At 44.5% G+C, this 20,188-nt stretch overlaps 1 protein-coding gene across 6 annotated transcripts in view; it reads left to right on the forward strand.

The window, feature by feature from the left end:
- Window positions 1-8,467: 8,467 nt before the first annotated feature.
- DISC1 (DISC1 scaffold protein) overlaps window positions 8,468-20,188 on the forward strand; it is a 212,953-nt gene continuing 201,232 nt past the window's right edge. For 5 of the 6 annotated variants that reach the window (XM_072856341.1, XM_072856342.1, XM_072856343.1 and 2 more), the window contains exon 1: window positions 8,468-8,612. In XM_072856341.1, coding sequence (XP_072712442.1) covers window positions 8,537-8,612 — 76 coding nt within the window. In that variant the 5' untranslated portion in view covers window positions 8,468-8,536. Of the gene's footprint in view, window positions 8,613-9,851; window positions 9,921-20,188 lie in introns of those variants that run through there. The other variant, XM_072856345.1, reaches the window with a different exon arrangement.

The following is a 20,188-nucleotide window of genomic DNA, read 5'->3' on the forward strand; positions in this document are numbered from 1 at the left end:
ACTGTTAAGGAATGGGAGTTACTGTAGTGAAGTCTGCATGGAGCAGTATAAGGCTTATTGCTGTTCAAGGTTTTTATCAAGACCTGAGAGTAAACATAACATTTCTGCTAAGAAATTGGATAGTGCAAACACTGGCCAGGTGGCAAATAATGATGGAGAGTCACCTAGAGTGGCCAGGATTGCTCAGGAGAGAGCCCATCCAGGCAAGTGATATCTTAATACAGTCCTAAGATACGTAGCTGAATTAGATATCTAAAAAGCAGGAATGCAGGCTGTACTTACAGGAGGTGAGTTTCAGAGGGCAAGCAGTGACTCTGAAATACTTTGGAGAGGTCCGAACAGAGAAGCAACTCAGTAGGAGTTCCCAGTGTGATGGGAGAAAAGATGTTGACTGTCTTTGGACACACAATTGGTGAGAAGTGGGTAGGGATCAAAAGCCCTACATGAAACTGTTGCTGGAATACAGCACAAACTGTTGCTGGAGTGTTCCCACTGAAAAAGAGCACTGAAGAATTTTCTGCCAGCACATCAAAGAGTCACAGAAATAATTCAAGAGCTGGAAAAAAAGGCCTTTCATCAGCTGCTGTAGAGTCCACTTTATTTAGTTTATTCAAAGGAAGAAGATATCAGCCTTCATCACCTAGGGTATAAACACTTATATTGGGGTAAAACCCCAGGGTGGGATTCAGTCGCCTAAACACAGTCACTTACAGCACGTTGGATGCTAGACGTGTTACTCCTCCTTTGGGCAGAGGGAAGGATGAGAGAAACTCTCAAGGCCCTGCCCAGTCCTGTGTCTGAGAGTCTGCTGGATAGCCACAGGCTCAGAGCTAGGCATGGTGCGCGCTCCCCGGACTAAGCGCTTCAGTCTTCCCGTGTCAGCGGGTTCCCCCAGCTGCTCTGCAAGCTCTGCAGGTAACAGATGAGTTGTTTTAACAGAGCAGCAAAATCCCCCTGCAATTACTGCTAACATTGCCACTTGCCATCAGAGGACAACCTGCAGTTCCTGATGTAGACTCCAAGGGCAGTCTCAGCACAAACATACATGGATCAAGTTGGATTTGAAGCCAGACTCCATCCTCCAGCTGAAGACCCAATGCACTGGGCTTCCAATCCCTGGACTGCGGTCCTGCCCTAGCGTCCCTTGGATTTCTGGCATGCAGTTCCCTGTCTGGCCGGGAACATGTGTCTTGAGTTGCTTTACTTATTTGCACTTTTAATATCTTGTATTTGTGCTTAATACATCATTTAAATACTCCTACACGTATAAGGTATATTGGCATGAACATGGGAAAAACAAATGCGGCAGGAGCTCGTTGCCAAAGCTACACATTCGAATGCTCTTCGTGGCTGGGAAGGTGAGCAGCTCTGAGGGGCCCCGTACAACCCAGGGCACTCGCCCGCTCGGCGTCCGCCGCTCCTTCAGGTGCTGCAGCCGTGCTGACCAGCTGTGGGCAAGTCACAGGATCATTCCTCAGCCAGCATCTTCCCCTGCATCACAGCACCAGGAGGTCACTTGATAGCACTGATGCAGTTAGCCAGGGACTGGCAGGAGCGTGGGAAAGCCAGCAAGAGCAGCCGTGTCCCAGTGCTGCAGGATGGGACAAGCTATTGCCACAGCACCATGGTGTGAGGTGTTTGTGAGGGACTCTGTGCCAGAGCCACTGTGACTGCCCAGAGCCCCTCTATGTGATCCTCTCAATCCACACAGGAAAATGGATGTATACAATGATCATCTTACGGGTAAGATTACATGTTAAAGGGGTAAGGTTTATTAAAATGAACGCTACAGCCAAATAATAAGAAGTTCAAATCCAAATACACGCATGCTGTGAAAAAAACCCATAATAATGACAGTACAATAGAAAATAATTCTGTATCCAGACGTAAAAAGATAAATGCAGGAACGGTTGTTTACTTAGTGGCTATATTGTAATGTTTAAATCCAAGTTTCCGACAAGCAGTAGATACTCAAGAGTGTGAGACAAATAAACTTGGGGCAATTTGGGATTTGGGGGGGTTAGTACAGTAAAAAGGATCGTTGCTGAAAAAATATGCTTATTCTGGTTTTTGAACCACCAGTGCTCCTGCTTTCGTTTCTCCCAGTTTTGTTCTTAGTTGATCTATTGCCTTAGAACTATGGCTGGTCCACACTACTATGAGTAAAGGTCCCTAAAATCCATTTTTAAAGCCTGGAGAACAGCAATACGAATCCTCAGCTTGTTTGCTAGCAATCAGGTGTCTCTAGGGAAACTAACTCTTTTCTTGGACTAATTTAAGTTTATAGGAAAGCATTCAGTCAAAATAAACATCCCAAGGCTTAACACTCTTGATTTGTATACCCACTGGATTAGGATTTCAAACCTTTTTGAATTATCTATAATATATAATTCTTAATCCCATAAATATTTTGAACTGAGTGGTAATGAGATATCAGCTTTACTCTTGTTTTGAAGTCTACCCTGACACCAGTTGAATCACTGTCTTTGGAACAGGATCAGAAAATGATGCCAGTAAAGTCGACCAGCTGCTCCTGGTACAGCTGTAGATGAACAACAAAAAAGATGATTCTGGAAAGTGAAATGTATTCACCTGTAACAACAATCACATTAAAGTCTCATCAGTTTCTTTCAGATTTGCATGAGTTTGTTTTAAAAAGTTGTTTAAATTTTTTTAACAAAATCCTGGCTTAGCTGAAGTGTCTAGGAGATCTGTGGTTTAATAACTGGGACAGGAACTTCTACCTTTTGCATTAAGCACTCCAATTTATTTTATTTACTTACCTATTATGAAGATTACCTTTATGCTAATCATATCACAAAGCATGTTCCACAGTTATTGTAAGTACCCACAGAGTTAACTAAAGCACAATCAAATTTAGAACATCTCCTTTTGGATAGGGCATGATAGTATAGCTAAGCTAAGCACTGATTAGCTATAGCTAAGCTAAACTGTGCAAAAAAATTTTGCTTCAGTTCTGTGGATGAGCTAAAAATATATATACTTTAAAATTCTTTGCAGATTAACCCAAAATGCCCTTACTTTTACTGTTTTTTCATGGAAAACAATCCTTTGGGGATGAACTTCACCACTGAAAGTGAAATGAGTTCTTCTGGTTTTGGACATTTAAAGTGACAATGAAGCAAAAGTGGAAGAAAGTGTTAGTTTTCCCTGCAAAAGATGTTACTGAGAGGAAAGAAAAGGTGGTGAGCTGAGCCGTGAGGGTGTGCAGGTGAAAAGGAAGCAGCTCAGAGGCTGTGGCTCCAGCAGGACCAGGCAATGGAAAAGTATCGGCCAGGTTCTGGCTTGTGCAGAGGGCAGCAATGCGGGGAGCAGGAGCCCGTGGCCACAGCAAACCACTGAGCTGAGCTGCCATCTCCCAGCCTCCTGGCCAGCCATGGTTATCGTCATCCCTTGTCCTGAGTCTTCTGGTGAGACATGGCAGCTTGGCGGGGTGCCCTCCCTCCCCATGGGCACAGCCTCCATCTCACCCTGCTCTGCGGCAGCCCATGCTGCTGCTCTGCCCTAGCCACCCCTTCCTGGCCTCCCACCTCACTGCAGCTTCCCTAGTCCATGCTGAGGCCATGCTTCAAAAGGTGCCATGTAAATGGTTTTTAAAGTGCAGGAGAGATGATGAGAAGAATAGCTTGAGAAAATCCGTATTAGAACATGAGGACATGAGCATGATGGCTATTTACTCTTCTGCTCTGTGATAGATGCTGCGGTGCCACACGTGAGCCTAGCTTAAACAGATCAAGATGTCTTGATCCTGGGGAGATCAAAATAAGTAAGTCTAACATGCCTGGGCTTTCCTCATTTTTATGCTAGGCAAAACCTTTTTTTTCCTGAATTTGACTTGAATTTGCAAGTGGAGTTGGCTTCCCTTCAGTGGCAAGTTTTAGTGAATACGTTATTTACTACTGAAATAGAAAAGGTCTCTGGTGTAGCAGTGATTGGGTTGAGAGTAAAAAACAAAGATGAATGCAAGAAGAAGAAAAGCAGAGTTTGCAGCTGAGCTATGAGACGAGCTAGAGGTCGTAAGGGACAGAGCTACAGGAAATCTGTTCATGATGGCAGCAGGTGCAGGGGGGAGCTCTCATACACTGATGTCAATTGGAAGCGAAGGTACCACACAAAGAAGCAGCCATGTGTAGACAATGAGAAGCAGAGAGGCCAAGACAAGGAGTGGAAAAAAGAGGGGACAATTTTGAGCTGGCACGAGGGCTCAGGAAGTAGTTTGAGAAGGAAAGGCAGCGGCACTGCCTTCAGTACACAGGAGGGATTGTTAAAATTTGGTGGGATTTCTGATGCAGCATGTAATGCTGTAGTTTCACAGTTGCTTTCAACTGGAGAAAGGCTTTTGGTGAAAAAAAAAAAAGGGTTTAAATCCACAGCTGTTCCCAGTTTACTGCAGAGCCAGAGAAATGCTTTTGCCAGCACAAAGCAGGCAGTAGCATGGGAGAAGGGGAAGGAAGGTACAACTGGAGAAGTAGTGGAGGGAACAGGCAGGACCATTTCTTTTGGCAGCTGTGTCTGTATATGCCATTATAACGAAAATTGGAAATTAAGGAATAGCAAAACACTCCAACTCCCTCCTGTCTAATCTAAACCAGAAGATAGCCATAGAGCATGCCACATGTAATTTCTTGCACCATCCGCCTCACTCTAAACACCTAAGTACTGCCCACAAGTGCATGAGGGCACACTGCAGGTGGGTAGATTTGTTTGCAAGCTCTGGATGTCTCGCCATGTCATTTGGATCAGACCTTCCATGAAGGGCAGAACTCAAACAGCATTAAAACCCAAGAATACTATTCTCACCTACTAGTATTTGCTTCAGAAGTCTATCTGCTTCCTGCCCCTTTTTCTCCAGGTATGCTCAAAGTCCTCTGTAGAAACTATCTGCGATATCCCTCCAACTCCTTTCCAACAGTCTGACAATTCAACGAGGGTGATTGTCCAAAAGCAGCTCCTCTCTTGATAAAGGAACAGATTGCCATGTTCAATATATATATATACACACACATATATATACACACATGCACTTATTCACACATGCTGCTGATTATCTACCGAGGTAATGAATTACAGTCTGCTGAGTATTCCATTGCTGTGGGACTTTTTTGTTAAATATACACACTGATGTGAGTACACATGACATAAGGCAAAGTCACCTGAAGCAGAAGCATTGAAGTTTGGGATAAACTTTAACTCTTGGAGTAGATTCAGAGCAAGCGCAAAGAACCCATTAATGGAGCTTCTTTCTGAGTACAGATAATGCCGTGCTTCTTTCGAATATTAGTTTAGAGAACAGTTTACCTTTTGGTAGCTTTGGACTGATTAGTGTCTCTAGAACCTCTGCCATTCAGCATATAAGCAGCTGCGACAAGTCTGCTGCTGCTGCTGAGTTATTTGAGGTAGCGTGAACAAGGGCTGGCTGCACAGAACTGCAGAAGGACCTTCTGAGGCTGAATGACTGGACAATCCACAACCAGAGGTAATTCACTGTGTGTAAACTGAATTGGCACCTACCGGTAAGAACTATCCTAGCCTCTCACATAAGATGAATAGCTTTGAGATGATCACTGCCACTGAGAAGGAAACTAGGCTTAGTTACATATCAGAAAATATCAGCTAAGTGTGTGGCAGCAGTCAGAAAAAAACCCAAATCAAATGTTACAGACTACTGGTAAAGGAACACAGAACACAACAGTAAACATGAAGAGGCCACCGTAGAAATCCACAGAAATCCTGCACCCTTACTTAGTCCCCTCATCCGAAAGAAACAGAAATAGAAAAAATTTAGAGAGGGCAACAAAGATAATCAAAGGTTTGGAGCAGCTTCTGTACAAGGCCAGTCTGAGTAGCTTAGCACCGCGCAGTTTGGGGAAGGGATCACATGATGTGATAACACATATGGAAATCATCAGAGGCATGGACACATTGGGAAAAATCTCTGTTTCTTCAAGCATAAAAATCTGGCAGTTCTCAAAGGCAGCGAGCCATAGCCAGGCTCGGAGCAAGCACCAGGAGCTGGTGCCTGGCGCAGTGGGTGGGGACCCGGGGAACCCCTCACCGTGGATGCTGTGTGTGCCAAAGCTGAAGCGGGCTCCAGGGGAGGCTGGGCAAGCACCTGGAGAGCGCGAGAGCCGCTGCAGGTTACTGACTCCAGAAACCAAACTGAGCTGAGGAAACCCCCGAGCTGACATTGGGCAGAGGGTGGGAGAGTCCAAAGAGGAAGCGTTGTGCGTGCTGCCTTGTTCCTACTCTTGCGAGGTAACTGCCCCGGGTCTGAGTTGGAGGGAAGGCTGTGCTGGATGGGCCCTTTGTCTGCACCACTACAGCTGCCCTTTGATAACAGATTTCTCTCTGACCGATGGAAGCTAGCACTGACTTCATCGGAATCAGATGCACTACAGCAGGGCTGAAGGAAGAAGGAGAAGGATGCGTGGCTATTTTTGGCATGTGAGGCACAGCGGCTCTCTGTCTTCTCTCACAAGTCAGGAAGGGCATGGACTGGAATATGAGGTCAAAACTCCCTTAGCGCGTCCTGTATGTCTTAATAAATGGACTGAAACCTGGGAACATCAGTAAGCTGTCAGTTTTTAGATAAAACTGGGCTTTTTTTTAGCAACTTTTCTGAATGTCATGACAACTTCCTGGTGCACAGGATGGTATTTTTAACTTCTAATAGCATTTGCTGTACCTGAGAGGGCAAAAGCATTTTTGAAGACTAGGATGGACAGAGGTAATCTTGAAAAATGCTGATTCTCTGTACATGGCTAATGTAGTGGATATGATGATCCATGATTGAAGCAGGTACTACTTTAGCAAAGTTGATACAAAGCTGTAGTCAGTGGACAGTCATAAGCGTATATAAAGCTTCTAATTATGGGTATCAATAGAAATAAAACTGACTGTCAGTAGAGAAATGCTAGGGATAGCATGAAATACTAGGTAATGCATGTGTTAACTAGGGAGGAGAAGATACATGGGAAATGTTGGGGGACTAGAATTATCTACAGCACAAAATAGGGGCGGGGCTTTTAGCAGAAATTCATGTTGTTGCCATGATATGTAAGTTCAAGGGGAAAGCCTCAGAAAAATTACAGTGATCTTGGAAAAAGGACTTGAAATGATTTGCTGTATATTGTTGTGGGTTAACCCAGTAGGCAGCTAAGCCCCACACAGCTGCTCACTCACCCCCCTCAGTGGGATGGGGAAAAAATGAGAAAACTCATGGGTTGAGATGAAGACAGTTTAACAGGGAAAGCAAAAGCTGCATGCACAAGCAAAGCAAAGCAAGGAATTCATTCACTACTTCCCATCAGCAGGCAGGTGTTCAGCCATCTCCAGGAAAGCAGGGCTCCATCATGTGTAACGGTTACTTGGGAAGACAAACGCCATAACTTTGAACATCCCCCCTTTTTCCTTCTTTTCCCCGACCTTTACTGCAGTGCACAGTGTCATATGGTGTGGAATATCCCTTTGGTCAGTTGGGGTCAGCTGTCCCGGCTGTGTCCCCTCCCAGCTTCTTGCGCACCCCCAGCCTACTTGCTGGTGGGGTGGGGTGAGAGGCAGAAAAGGCCTTGACTCTGTGTAAGCACTGCTCAGCAGTAACTAAAACATCCCTGTGTTATCAACGCTGTTTTGGTCACAAATCCAAAATGCGGCACCACATGAGCTGCTATGAAGAAAATTGCCTCTATCCCAGCCAAAACTCATACCTATATATAAATGATAGCACCTTGCAACAAAATGCAAAAGCTGTTTGACATCAAGAGATGTGAAGCCATACAAAAGTAATGAAAATACATAGGGAGCAGAGGCTGATTCCACGTTTAAGCTTCAGAAAGGCAATGAATACCAAACTATCTAATTGTATGCATGCCTTGCTGAATTCAGCGCGTATCTGACACGTGAGGCAGTGCCGGAGAAGGGCCCGTGAACAGTCACCTGATGGCTGTAAGACCCAAGCAATGCACAGTATGGCTACATTTGGAAACTAATCGTTTCCCAATAGTGTATTTGGCATATATATTTAGTATAGCCATATCCCCACGATGCTGGGACTGCAGCTCCCCAGGACGTGCGGGAGGGAGGCTGTACGCCTCTGTATGTGTGGCAGAGGTGGCTCATCTGGTGCGCTGGTCCCTTCAGGCTGATGCAGATGGGGACTGGGACAGCAGCCGCCTTGCCTTCCCTCCTAACTTAACGCCGGTGTCCTGCAGACCTGGGGGAAGAGAGAGCGGACCGCCTTAGACCACCGCACGGGCAGGGACCCGCCTTGACCTGAAGGACCCTTGCTCTCTGGGCCTGTGCACGGCTCCACGCCCGGGCCTCTGCGCTGAGGACAGCCCTCACGGCACCGCTCCTCCCGCCCCGCCGTGACCCTCAACACCCTCCAACGCCGGGCCCGCCTGCGGCCCTCTACCCTCCCCGGGGCGGTGGAGCCGCCCTGCGGCCCGCCCCCGGTTGGGAGTGGCCGGCGCCACCGCCGCTTTCCGCCCCGGTGAGGCGGGGGGGGAAGGCCGGGATGTGGCGGCCGCAGCCCCGGCCGGGCGGTACCGACAGGCGGCGCCGCGGCGGCGGGGGGGAGGCGGCGAGCTCAGGTGAGCGGGGGGCGGCCTGCGGGCCCGGCGGCTGCTGAGGGGGAGGGCGGCCAGGGCCGGCCCGGGCCGGCGGCGTGAGGGGGGGAGAGGGAGGGGGGTAACGGCGGTAACCCGCCGTTACCCCCCTCCCTCTCCCCCCCTCACGCCGCCGGCCCGGCGGGGCAGGTGCCCGGCCGGAGAGCTGGAACGGCTGCGAGGCGCCGAGGGAAGCCGTGAACGAGTAGGGGGCGTGGGAGAGCGAAGCTGAGCCCTAACGGGGCCGGGGCCGGCAGCGCTTCTCCCGGCTGGAGGGGCCGAGCGGCTCGGCTGGACGCTGCCGTCATGCGGGGGGGGGGCCGGCAGCTCGGGATGCGGGGAGTCATGGGCTTTTAGGGTGAAAAAAATTCCATTCCTAGGGTGAAAAAAAGCCCTTTTAGGGCTTTTAGGTGAAAAAAGAAAAGGATCTTTCATTTCGCAGGCTGAAAGTTTTGGGGTTTTTAATTTTTTTTTTAAGTTCCCGGTGATGTTAGCATTTATTTCACAGTAAATGTAGTCTAGGAAACCGTGTTACAACACTGAAATAACAGTATTATTATTATTTTTTTTTTTTAAACTCAAAAAATCCTCTAATTTCACCTCTGCCAGTGTGGAAGCAGTTATACTGATACAAAGATGTGTAATTTTTTTTCTTTTTCTAAATAACCAACTGCAACGAGGGAAGTAATGGTACTCTTAGAAAAGTCACCCATATAGTATCTCTAAACTTGGTTTAAAGGAAGCAAAAGGAAACTGCCATCTTAATGGAGAAGCGGTGTGTATATACTTTTACGAATAGCTGAGTTTTTTAAAGGGCCGTGACCTCTAGTGTGGATGAGCTGCCCTCCTCCTCCTCCGCCCTGAGAGCAGCAGCCATCAACCGGCCGAGTTAGGGCTTCCCGCGTTACCGACACTGGTGCTAGCGAATGGCTGGAGCCGTGGGGAAATTCTGGAAAAAAACACTTCACCTTTCCCAGGAGAGCTGGGGAAGAAAGGCATGTCACTCACCGAGTGCGTCTGCTGCCTTTTGGGTTGTTTGGGGTATACGGTTCTCCGAGCTCCATTAGTCCAGCAAGACTTTCTGCAAACACTTCAGTTGCCCTTGCCAACGTTTCAATAGAAAACAGCTCATTCATGTTTTGATAATCCACGCTAATCTTTGTGTACAAGTACTTGAGTAACTTTTTGCTATGCTTCTGAATAGTGATTGAAGAGCTCTGCAGTGAAGTGCTTTTAAGCTTTTACAAAATACACTGTGGACCATATACCAGCAAGTGCTACTGGTAATTAAAAGTAAGTGAGAGTTTTCAAAGAAATGAACAAAGTATACTGGGATGCATTATCTCCGGTTTTGTCCTTTTGTATTTGTTCATTTACTTGCTAATTTGCAGTTGGCCTTACAGTAACTCATGAAAATGGGAGAAGTTCTACTTTATTAAACTTTTCTTATTGTTTAAATACGAAGTCCCTTTCATTATGTTGTATGGGTATTCCCCCATCTCATTGCTGAAGTTAAAGTTGTTGTGGTTCCTTCTAGGAAGGCGTTGACAGTGGTTTTCCAGTTGAAGCTACAGTAGATTTTTACTATTGATAGGGCTTTTAGGCACTTACGAAACTGAAAAGTAGGGATGTTTAAAATAAATATGTGATTTAAAAAGAAAAAAGCTGAATTTAGAGGTTTGTGGTTACTTAAAATGTTCTGGTTATGGTGGGTTGAGGGAATGTAAACAAACCCCTAAATGCTTCTGAACAGTGTTTTTTACACTTGAGATTAAGACCATGTCCAACTATGTATTTTTTTCTTACTTCCCAGTGCTTATACTATCAAAGTTATCAATTTTTTGTGTAGTTCTTGGAGATGGGGCAGTGAAAATAACCTGTTCTCATACACGATACTGATGATTACAGTGCAGCAGCACTCTGAAGAGCAGTCAGAGGCAAGTATTGTATTGCGGCTGGCTTCCTCCCTCTTTAAATTTAGATAAATCAGCCTTTGTTCTCTTCGGTGAAGTGAAGTCAAAAGTTTGGGCCTAAGCTGCTGCTGCTGGAATTGTACTGGGGCCGTGTAAGCAAAGAGGATTTATTAGCACCAGGATAAATTAATTGTGATGAACAGGAAGACAGAAAGCATTGCAAACAATGTTTTGTACTCACAAAAGTGAAAACCCTAAAGGTTAATTCTGACTTTGTTCACAAATTAGGCACACTCTGTTAGGCTTTTTTTGCTCAGCGTAACTTGGGCCTCTGACAGCTACTGAATCACCTGACCTTTCAAATGAGATTTACTGGAGTGTGTAACTCCTCCCGAGTGCTCGTCGGGAGTTATGATTTTTTTCATTTTAGCATTTGGTTTCCTCGAGCAAACCTTCCTTCTAATTGAGCTACAGACAGGCTGCGGCCTTTTCTGGTTTCAGCCGTAATGCATATTAGCGACTCCTGTGGAAAGGGGTTTTCTTGCCTCCTTCAGAGTATCAGCCTCAAAAATGAACCAAAAGGAACCTGTGGAGTTGCCATAGTGAGTTCCAAGTTCATCCTTAGCATCTTGTGTCTTTTTCCAGAGAGCGGCCCTTTCATGCTGTGTCACTTAGATTAGGATTGAGCCTGGGTTATGTTGTAATACTGTTCAATACTTTTGAAGGAAGAGTGCTGCAAAACCCTTATGTATTTGGGATGAATGTGCCCTTTGTAAATCAGCAGTCACTCGAGGAAAAACTTGGCCCTCTGGCACTGAACAAAGGGTACTGTGCCTATGTTAAGCATGGTAGTACCCTTATTTGGAGGTGTTTACTTAATTCTGTGTAATGTTAACTATTTAACACTCCATTTAATTTTCTTTTTTCTTCCCTTCTAGCATATAGGCACAGATTCCATTAACTGCTCACCTGAAAAATGCTTTCAGGGAGAAATGTTTCTTTATCAAGCCTCCTAGCTACTGCTGCTGTGGAAGCTGAGATCCCCTATCGACGTACTTTGTTTGTTAAACATGAGTTTTCTGTATGGAAATTGAATTAGCTATTGATGTGGAGTTACTTCCCTATTTATTGATGCTGAGAATGTAAAGTGGCTTAATGACTAATCTGAAGTCTGCAGACAGAGTGGTGAGATCATGTGCTTGCCTCAAGTAGGGTTTCTTTGTTCAACAGAATTCCTTTGGGGCACGCAGAATTTGGATTCTGCCTCCCCTTTGTATGTACTGTACAATGCTGCTCTCTCTGTTTCAGACCCTCCTTCATCTTATAGCCATGCTTCCTTCCAGTACATACATCTCTTATTATCTCTGTGTGAAAAATTACTAATTGGGACCCTTCTGCCTAATGGGTATGATCGGTGGCACTTTCTATTCTTTCCTACCCCCTCCTCCCTTTCCTTCCTCTCTTGCTGCCTTACAAATAGGTGTGTTAGTTGTGTGACCCTGGTGTCAGAGTAAATTGTCTAGTTACTATGCTCTTTTTGACTTCTGTTGGTATGTTTATTTGTAACATTTAGTGTAAAAACATAAAAAACATTTTTTTACAAGTGTAAAAACATTACCTTGAAAAGTAAATGTTTACTACATAAACAGCTGTGTACTTGGAAGTGGGGAGGGAAAGTGGAAAATGCATTTTCTTAATAGTGCTTAGCTAGCTCCTTTTGTTTCAAAGGTGTATGCATTATGTGTACGTACAGATCGGATCAAACAGCACCTGAGTCAGAACTGCAAATATAACGGTAATTTACTAAACACAGTGTATGTATGCTGAGACGATAAAATCTCCTTGGAAAAGAGCTTTGTGGGAGAAGTGGCTGCTTGAAACTAAGAGCAGAATGAATGTTATATGTGTGAACTTTCCCTGTTCTCTGCAATGGCAGAAGAGTTGGTTGTTTGGAGGGGTTTAGCAGGCTCTGGTTGAAAGGTTTCTTGTGCTGGGCTGAGAGGTCAGTGGGGCAGAAAACCATTACAGAGGAAAATCTCTTAGTAGAGCAACTTTAAGGCAACCTGTGGAGCGAAAAGTCAAGAGGTTGATAGTGAGTATTGTAAAACTAAGTAAGAATGAAAGGTTTAGTATCTGTGGGAGAAGCAAGAACTGGGAGTTGGTATTGTTAGATTTTGCTGAATTGTTTTGCAGGTCTCCAGATCTGTGTAAGGTGAGGCATGTGGCATCGGTGTAGCTTTTCGAGACCTTGCTAAATTCTGCATAATAATAATAGTGGAAAAGTAAAGGCAAATGATAATGACGCTGTCAGTGTGCCTGTAGATAATGAAGTTTGACAATGGCTTCACAACTTTGCTGATTGATGGGGTGAGCAGAGTAGTCCCTAGCTCAGCTCATCTAGCTGGCCCCACTTTGAATTTAGATCTCCAGTCAGGCCTTTGGGTCTGAAAAGTATGTTTTGAACACTGTAGGAACCCATTCTCAGGGTCTCCTTGTTTTGTTTTTGGAAAACCATAAGGTCTCCAGAGAGCTTGGGAAGTGGGAGGACAGTTTTTTCCTGCTAGTAAGCTGCTTCCTTGCTGTTTTAGCAGGATACTGAAAGTATTTTGTTTCCCATCTTTAATGATATGATGGTAAGTATCCTTTCCACTGACATATCAGCTTAGATCTATGGTTTATCAATACTGCAGATATACAGGCGCCTGGAATGGTGCTGGTGGAGACTACTTGCAAGGCCAAATGCTTATAGACACAGGCTTTTTTCTTATGTTATGGCTACCTAATTCTTGTGGTCTGGTTGTTCCCCTTCCCACACACACAAATGTTTTACTTCAGGGAAACATCCTGAGGTTCCAAGGAAGGAGCATGACCGAGCCTGTTCGGTGTGGTAAATCCAGGCAGTCTCAGCTCCATAAAATATCTGACTTTTTGTTGTGAGGGCTAAGCTGAGCCTATCAGGAAGGGCTTGTTTTCCTCTGTTGTTGAAGAGCATAGCTTTGGGGATAAGAGCTTTCCCTTCTCTGTTAGGGTTTTGGTTACTGAGGTTGAATTTCATGTGCTGGGCGAAGGTCCAGGTGCTTCCTGTTGCTAATGGCCCATGGAGACCCAGGTGATGGGGGAATAGGCAGCACAGCTGTTTGCTGGGGCTTGGCTGTTCCCATTTCTAGAGCAGTGCATTAACCTGTCAGTATTTGCACTAATACCTCAGGCTGTGATCAGTGGGACTGAGCTGTGGATGCGTTGTGTTCCCTGCTCCTCCCTTGAAAAGCAATAGGCATAGCAATCTCAGGAGAGCAGGACAGACAACTGCTGAGTTTGACCATCTTTTGCATTGCTGTAGCTGGATTTCCTTGATTTTAACATCTTTGTGGTTGCTGTGCTCCTAGCAGAAGTGACAAGGAAGGGGTGCCTACATCTACGCATCAGTAGCGGTGTGGGGTCTCAGGGGCATGAGATGCTCTTGGACACCCAGGCTATACTGTTGCTGCAGTGGGGCAGCACTGTTTTGGCAGGGCACCGTGCTGAAACTTTGCTCCCATCCTGCCAAAGCCCTCGGTTAGGAGAGCAGTACGTTTTTATTTGCTTAGAGCAATGAAAATCTTGAGACCCTCTTGTTGAAATTGTATGAGAAGGGCCTGGCTGCCCAGTGCAGCTGTTCCTCTGTGTGGTTTTGCTCCTTTGTGTCAAACTAGTTAATAATCAATAGGTATTTCATTTCCTCTTTCCCTGGGAAATCTGAACGTGGTTGTGGCAAGACGGCTGCTGTAGTGTTCCCATGCTTGTGGTCTGCCAGGGTCTTGTACAGACTTGGCCATGAGAAGGGCTGCTCCAGTTAATGGTTCCCTCTGAGCAGGGCACCAAGGCTGGCTGCCTGCTTCCTGTGAGAATGAAGATGGGGATGGGGGGGGAATCTTGCTTGTCAGGGGGTCTCGGGTTGCTGTAAGGTAAGAAAAGACCAGGTCCCGCTTCTTCTGTTGTGTGCAGTGAGCACTAGCAGTAGGGTGTTTGTTCTTTTAGCAGATTGGGAATTTTCCTTCTACGGCGCCAGCTTTTGTCAATGACAGAATTTTCCGTGGGATCATCTGCTCCAGTGCCAAGTTAGGAACCAGTTCATGTTAGCTGAGGAGATGTTCTCTGCCTGCCTTGAGTATAGGTATGATGCTTAGTTTTTTGGAAGTACATTTGTTGTTCTTTCCTGTATGAAGTAGGACTGGGAACTAATATCCAGTATTACTGTTTTGGGAAGAACAGTCCGTAGGACTTCTGATCGCCCTTTGTGAAATCTGCTGGCTTGCCCTGTTGTTCTTCAGGGCCTTTAGTTTATCCCTTAGAGCGCGGCTGGTAAGGTTTTTCATCTTTGCTCGGTTGAATAGGCTGCGTATATTCATGCCATTCACTTTCCAAATCAATTTCATATAATTTTAAAATAATTTAGCTTTGTTATAACTAGTGATAACAGTGTGTAGCAACACTTTTACTGTGTTTCTGGTGAGCTTGGTGTGGCACTGAATTTCTTGATGAGGGTCCAGACCTTTCTACTGGATCTGGACACACACACTTCTTATGTTACTGCTTTCTGTGCTGCCAGGTCTTACTGGAATTCTGTGTGCTTTGCCTAGACATTAAGTTGGAAGCCTAGGTGTTAAGTATGGCCGTAGCAAGTTCAGAGTGGCTGTAGTTTTAATATTGAAAGGCCAGTATGACTGTTCAGTGCAAGCCGTATGAGAAGTACATGGGGTTGCTGTCTGTCTTCCAGGTCTCTTAGGAGCAGTTGGTCTACATGTTAGCTGCCTGAAAAAGATCTCCAATGACTTGAAAATCATGATATAAAATGTGAGAGAAATTTTAAATGGAGGATTACAATACAGGAAGCTAAGTAGGGAATAATAGTAGTAATAATAATAAAAACCCAAACGGACCAGGTAAAGACAATGCAGAGGACAGCTTAAGGCCATTCTAAGGAATTCTGTGTAGCTGCCTGTGTATGTATTTTAAACACCAACATTGCAAAGCAGTGGAAGAAAAAAGAGACCAGCCCCAGAAATCCCTCCGATTCTAAATAAAACCAAAAAAGAGGAGATACAGCAATAACTGTATTTGTGCACTCAGTTATATAGAACATATACATCTGTGGCACGGTTATGGCTGCCTGATACAGCTGTGTGGCAGAGTATTCAGGCTTGCCTTTTTCTGTGCCCATGTTATTATTAGACTTCATGGACTGGATAGGGTAGAGGCAGTATTCCCTGGGCAGAGGTGGTCTTCCTCCTTGCCTTGCCAGGAAATTTGTGTGAGAGGCAGATTTTGTTGCAGCTGTCAGAGGTGATGTTAGATTTTTTTTTTTTTGTGTGTGTGTGTAATGCCCTTGGCACCATTTAAGGGATTAAGTTTTTGAAAGGGAAGAGTCTTCAGACAGTTACAGTCTAGCAGATGGCTCCATCTTGTTCTCCAATTGGCAAGCAGCCTAGGAAAAGGTATCAAAATAATTTTTAATATAGCAAACTGAGTAATGCCTTGAGAGAAATGCTCTCCAATGTTTATACAGCCAATAAAAAAACCTCAGTAATAAACATTTTGTGAAATAACTGCAGTAGATCAAAGTGACATTTAAGTGATGCTCATGAGCATCATTTAATCACCAGCTAACTACTAAAGGTCTGCTGCTGTGGAACAGTTGGAGTTCCTGTGTTGTTATGCCTTACTGTGGCTGTCTTGCTTAAGGCACTGACCGTCATTGAAGCTTGTGACTTCTCTGTGTGTGTGTGTGTATGCTTAAATGCTGGTTGAGAACCTATTTATTTCAAGTAATGAACTTTATTCTTAATTTTGTTCATATTGTTCATAGAAAGTCAGCTGTTTCCAGCTTCCAGGATGTGATGAAACTATTATTTACTAACTTCCTTGTGACTCCTTTGTGGAGTTAAATCTGATAAATTGCTTTCTCGCAAAGTTGGATGCATCTTCACAGGTGAAACTCTTGAACTTTTGTTGTGTGTATAGATAACTAGTGGAATACTGCAAATCCTGAGACTTGTATTTAAAGCTTACAGGTATGATAGGATAGTTCAGGTTGGAGGGCACCTCAGGAGGTCTCTGGTCCACCTCCCGGCTCAAAGCAGGGCTGACTGAGGCTGGACCAGGTTGCTCAGGGCTTTATCCTGTTGGGTCTTGAATACCTCCAAGGACCGCACAGCCTCTCTGGGCAGCCTGCTCCACTGCTTGGCTGCCTTCAGGGTGAAAAAGTTTCTCTTCATATCCAGTCTGAACCTCTCTTGTTTCGAGTTATGCCCATCTCTTTCGTGTCCTACCCCTGTGTGCTGCGGTGTATGTGTTGCTGTTCCCCTTACTATTAGTATGTAGCATCTTAAGAACATTGTTGCTAGTAGAGGGTAATCAGATGCCATTTATAACATCTTTAAAAGTTTTAGAGTAGCACACTTGGCATTCTTTGATTTACTTTCCTTCCTATAGCATAAAATAGCACTGAAATTTACTGTTCCTGCAAATATATCTTTATACCCAAAGAGGGCATTCTAACCTTAAAGATGCCCTTAGTTCTGCCTTCATGGCTTTCTCTGGTACAGAAGTCCTTGCTTATGACTCAGACTTTAAGGTAATTTAAGTTTAAGACATTTCATATGTTTTTGTTCGGTAAAGCACTGTGACGCTTTTATTGTACAGAAATGAAAATCCATGTATCTTCTCAGTATCTCTCTCAGTTTTATTGGCATCTCTTTGGTTTTGTAAGGCTGTTCATGCAGGATTTTCCTGCTCGCTGAGGGTTGGAGAGAGAGGATGCTTTTTAGGTTGTGCAACTTTTGCAAGTACCTTCAAAATACTGTGAGTTTTCCTTTCCCCATAGTCAGTAGAGGCTTTAAAAGGCTTCCAGCTTAAAGGTAGCACTCTTTCACTTGGGAATTAAAGGACCCTGTCAGTGAACTTCTTCTGTGTGTGGATTATCCTAGCAGACTTGACATAAATATTTTATAAGTATACTTTCCAGTATCAGATTTGTGGATTAGTATAGGCTTGTTTAGATTTGGAGTACAAAAAAGTAGGCAGGCACCAAGTCATATTGTAGATAAGTTAAGGAGTCATCTAAATGTGATGATTGTATTTGCTTCAAATTTCTGGTGAAAATGTAAGTTAAAACTGAAGTTTCCAGTGAAACTTCACTGTACAGAATCCCGCATGGAATAGCATTATTGCAGGATCTGCTTTGGGGGGGACCCATGACTGCAAGGTTTGATAGTTTTGAGAATATTAAGATGAAATTCTAACTAAATGCTGCTTTTTAAATCTCCAGTCTTTTCAATTAAGACAGGAGTTGTAAAGGTACAAAGCCTTAGGTGTATTCTTATAGTGAAAATGCTTTTTTTTCCTAGCTGTCTTTCAGGAGTCCTGTGTAACTCCTTAGTTCTGTCTTCGGTGACTTGGGTAAGCTGTGTAGCTTCTCACGTGGTCTGCTTTAACCCCAAACTAATGCATCAGATTACTGCTGTACCTCAGGACTGATGAGATCAAATGTCTCTGAAAATGCATTGCTTTCCTGGAAAGGAAGCTACAGCAGTTCTGTCTGCTACTTTTTAATAATAATACTTGTCAGGAGTTGTTGTGGTTTAGCCCCAGTGGGCAACCAAGCGCCACAGACAGGCACTGCAGCTACTCCAACCCCGGTGACAGATACTGCAGTTACTCCAGCCCCAGCTGGCAACCAAGCACTACACAGCTGCTTGCTCACCCTCCCCACCCGGTGGGATGGGGGAGAGAATTGGAAGAACAAAAGTAAGAAAACTTGTGGGTTGAGATAAGAACAGTTCAATAATTGAAATAAAATAATAACAATAAATTGTAATGAAAAGGAAAACAACGAGAGAGAGAGAGAGGGGGGCACAAAACCCAGGGAAAAACAAGTAATGCAACCACTTACCACCCGCCGACTGATGCCCAGCCCATCCCCGAGCAGCAATTGCAGCCCCCCAGCCAACTCTCCCCAGTTTCTATACTGAGCGTGATGTCATATGGTATGGAATGTCCCTTTGGCCAGTTTGGATCAGCTGTCTTGGCTGTGCCCCCTCCCAGCTTCTTGTGCACCTGGCAGAGCATGGGAAGCTGAAAAGGCCTTGACTAGTGTAAGCATTACTTAGCAACAACTAAAACATCAGTATGTTATCAACATTGTTCTCATCCTAAATCCAAAACACAGCACTATACCAGCTACTAGGAAGAACATTAACTGTATCCCAGCTGAAACCAGGACAGGAATACTGTGTGTAAACCTGAAAGAATCAGGGGAAGAAATCCCGTGCTGCTACTATGCTAATACTACCCAGGGGCCTGTCCCATACAACTGAAAGGGATAGGCAATTGCAAGCTACCTTGCACAGGACCCTGCTAATCCTGGATTCTGAATTCAGGTTTTCTAGAGCAAGTAATACATTAAAAAAAAAAAAGTATTGGAAATAATGAGTTAAAGATTTATATTTATTCTGGAAAACAATTTGAATGACACTGAAAGTTTTCTTCTGCCAAGCTTTTTGTTACTGAAGCAGATCGTTTCAGGTGTGCATGTTTAACACCATATGGTACAATCTGCGCCTTTTTTATCCATTTAAAATGCTAAGCTGAATCCAGAATATGTTGACCTGAAAAACGGTTTTATTGGCTTATTCAAGACAATCTTCTTCTAATATAGAGAACATCTTTGAAAGGTCAGTCTGATTTTTGTGTTTACTTCTCATTATTTTTTAACTTGAAGTATTTTACTTAAGACTTTGTTTCATTACAGTATCCCACAGAGTCCTTGGCACTCAAGAAACATCTGCAAGCTATCTCATGTAAGGGTACAATTTCTTTGAAGATTAATACTGTGCTTTAATTTACTTGGGTAATAAAAGCAGACAGGTAAGGTTCAATGAAAGGTGGCAGATCCTATGGCTTTGTACTTAAGTAGGAATACTTAAGTGAATTACAAATATCATGTGACAGAGTTAAGTTTAAAAAAACCTCTGGCAAAAATCTGTGCTTTTGTTGAGCATTACAGGCATATGTTAATGAGAGTAACCTGTATTATTAGCTAATGTATGTTAGCCCAGGGAGACTGTCAGAGTAAATTGTGACAGGTAATTGTCTTGATTTCCTAGAAATGAATAGCAGTGATTTACAGTCATGGGAAAGAAACTCTTACAAGAGTGTTTTCATTGAGATGATCTCAAAGGGGATGAATGGAGCCAGTGTGCCTTTAGAGTGGGGTTTGGTTTAGATGCTCATAGAAATACGTGTGTGCTATGAAAGAGGTAACAGGAGCCCTGAGAACTGTCTGAAGTCCTGGTAGCCAAAAGGCTGAGCACCTGGGGGCAAGCAATGAAATCAGTGGATACAGCTGAAGTGGGGTTAGGCTCCTTTTAAATGCACCTGGAGAAGCCTAGAAAGTTCTTAGCCCTGCTGATGGGGAGTGTGAAGCAGGAAGGCTCTCCACCTGGGAAGGGATGGCATGGTCTTAGAGGACCAGGGAGCTGGAGGGCCTGGAAGCTCATGTGAGGAGGATTTTTGGAGGTAAGTTGAGATGTGCTTGTTTGCTGTTGTGAGGGGAATGCTGTTAGGGGGCTAGGGGAGGCTTGTACTTGTTGGGGCTGTGACAAAAAGGAT

The sequence above is a fragment of the Ciconia boyciana genome, chromosome 3 (assembly GCF_034638445.1).
Source record: "Ciconia boyciana chromosome 3, ASM3463844v1, whole genome shotgun sequence".
NCBI lineage: Eukaryota > Metazoa > Chordata > Aves > Ciconiiformes > Ciconiidae > Ciconia > Ciconia boyciana.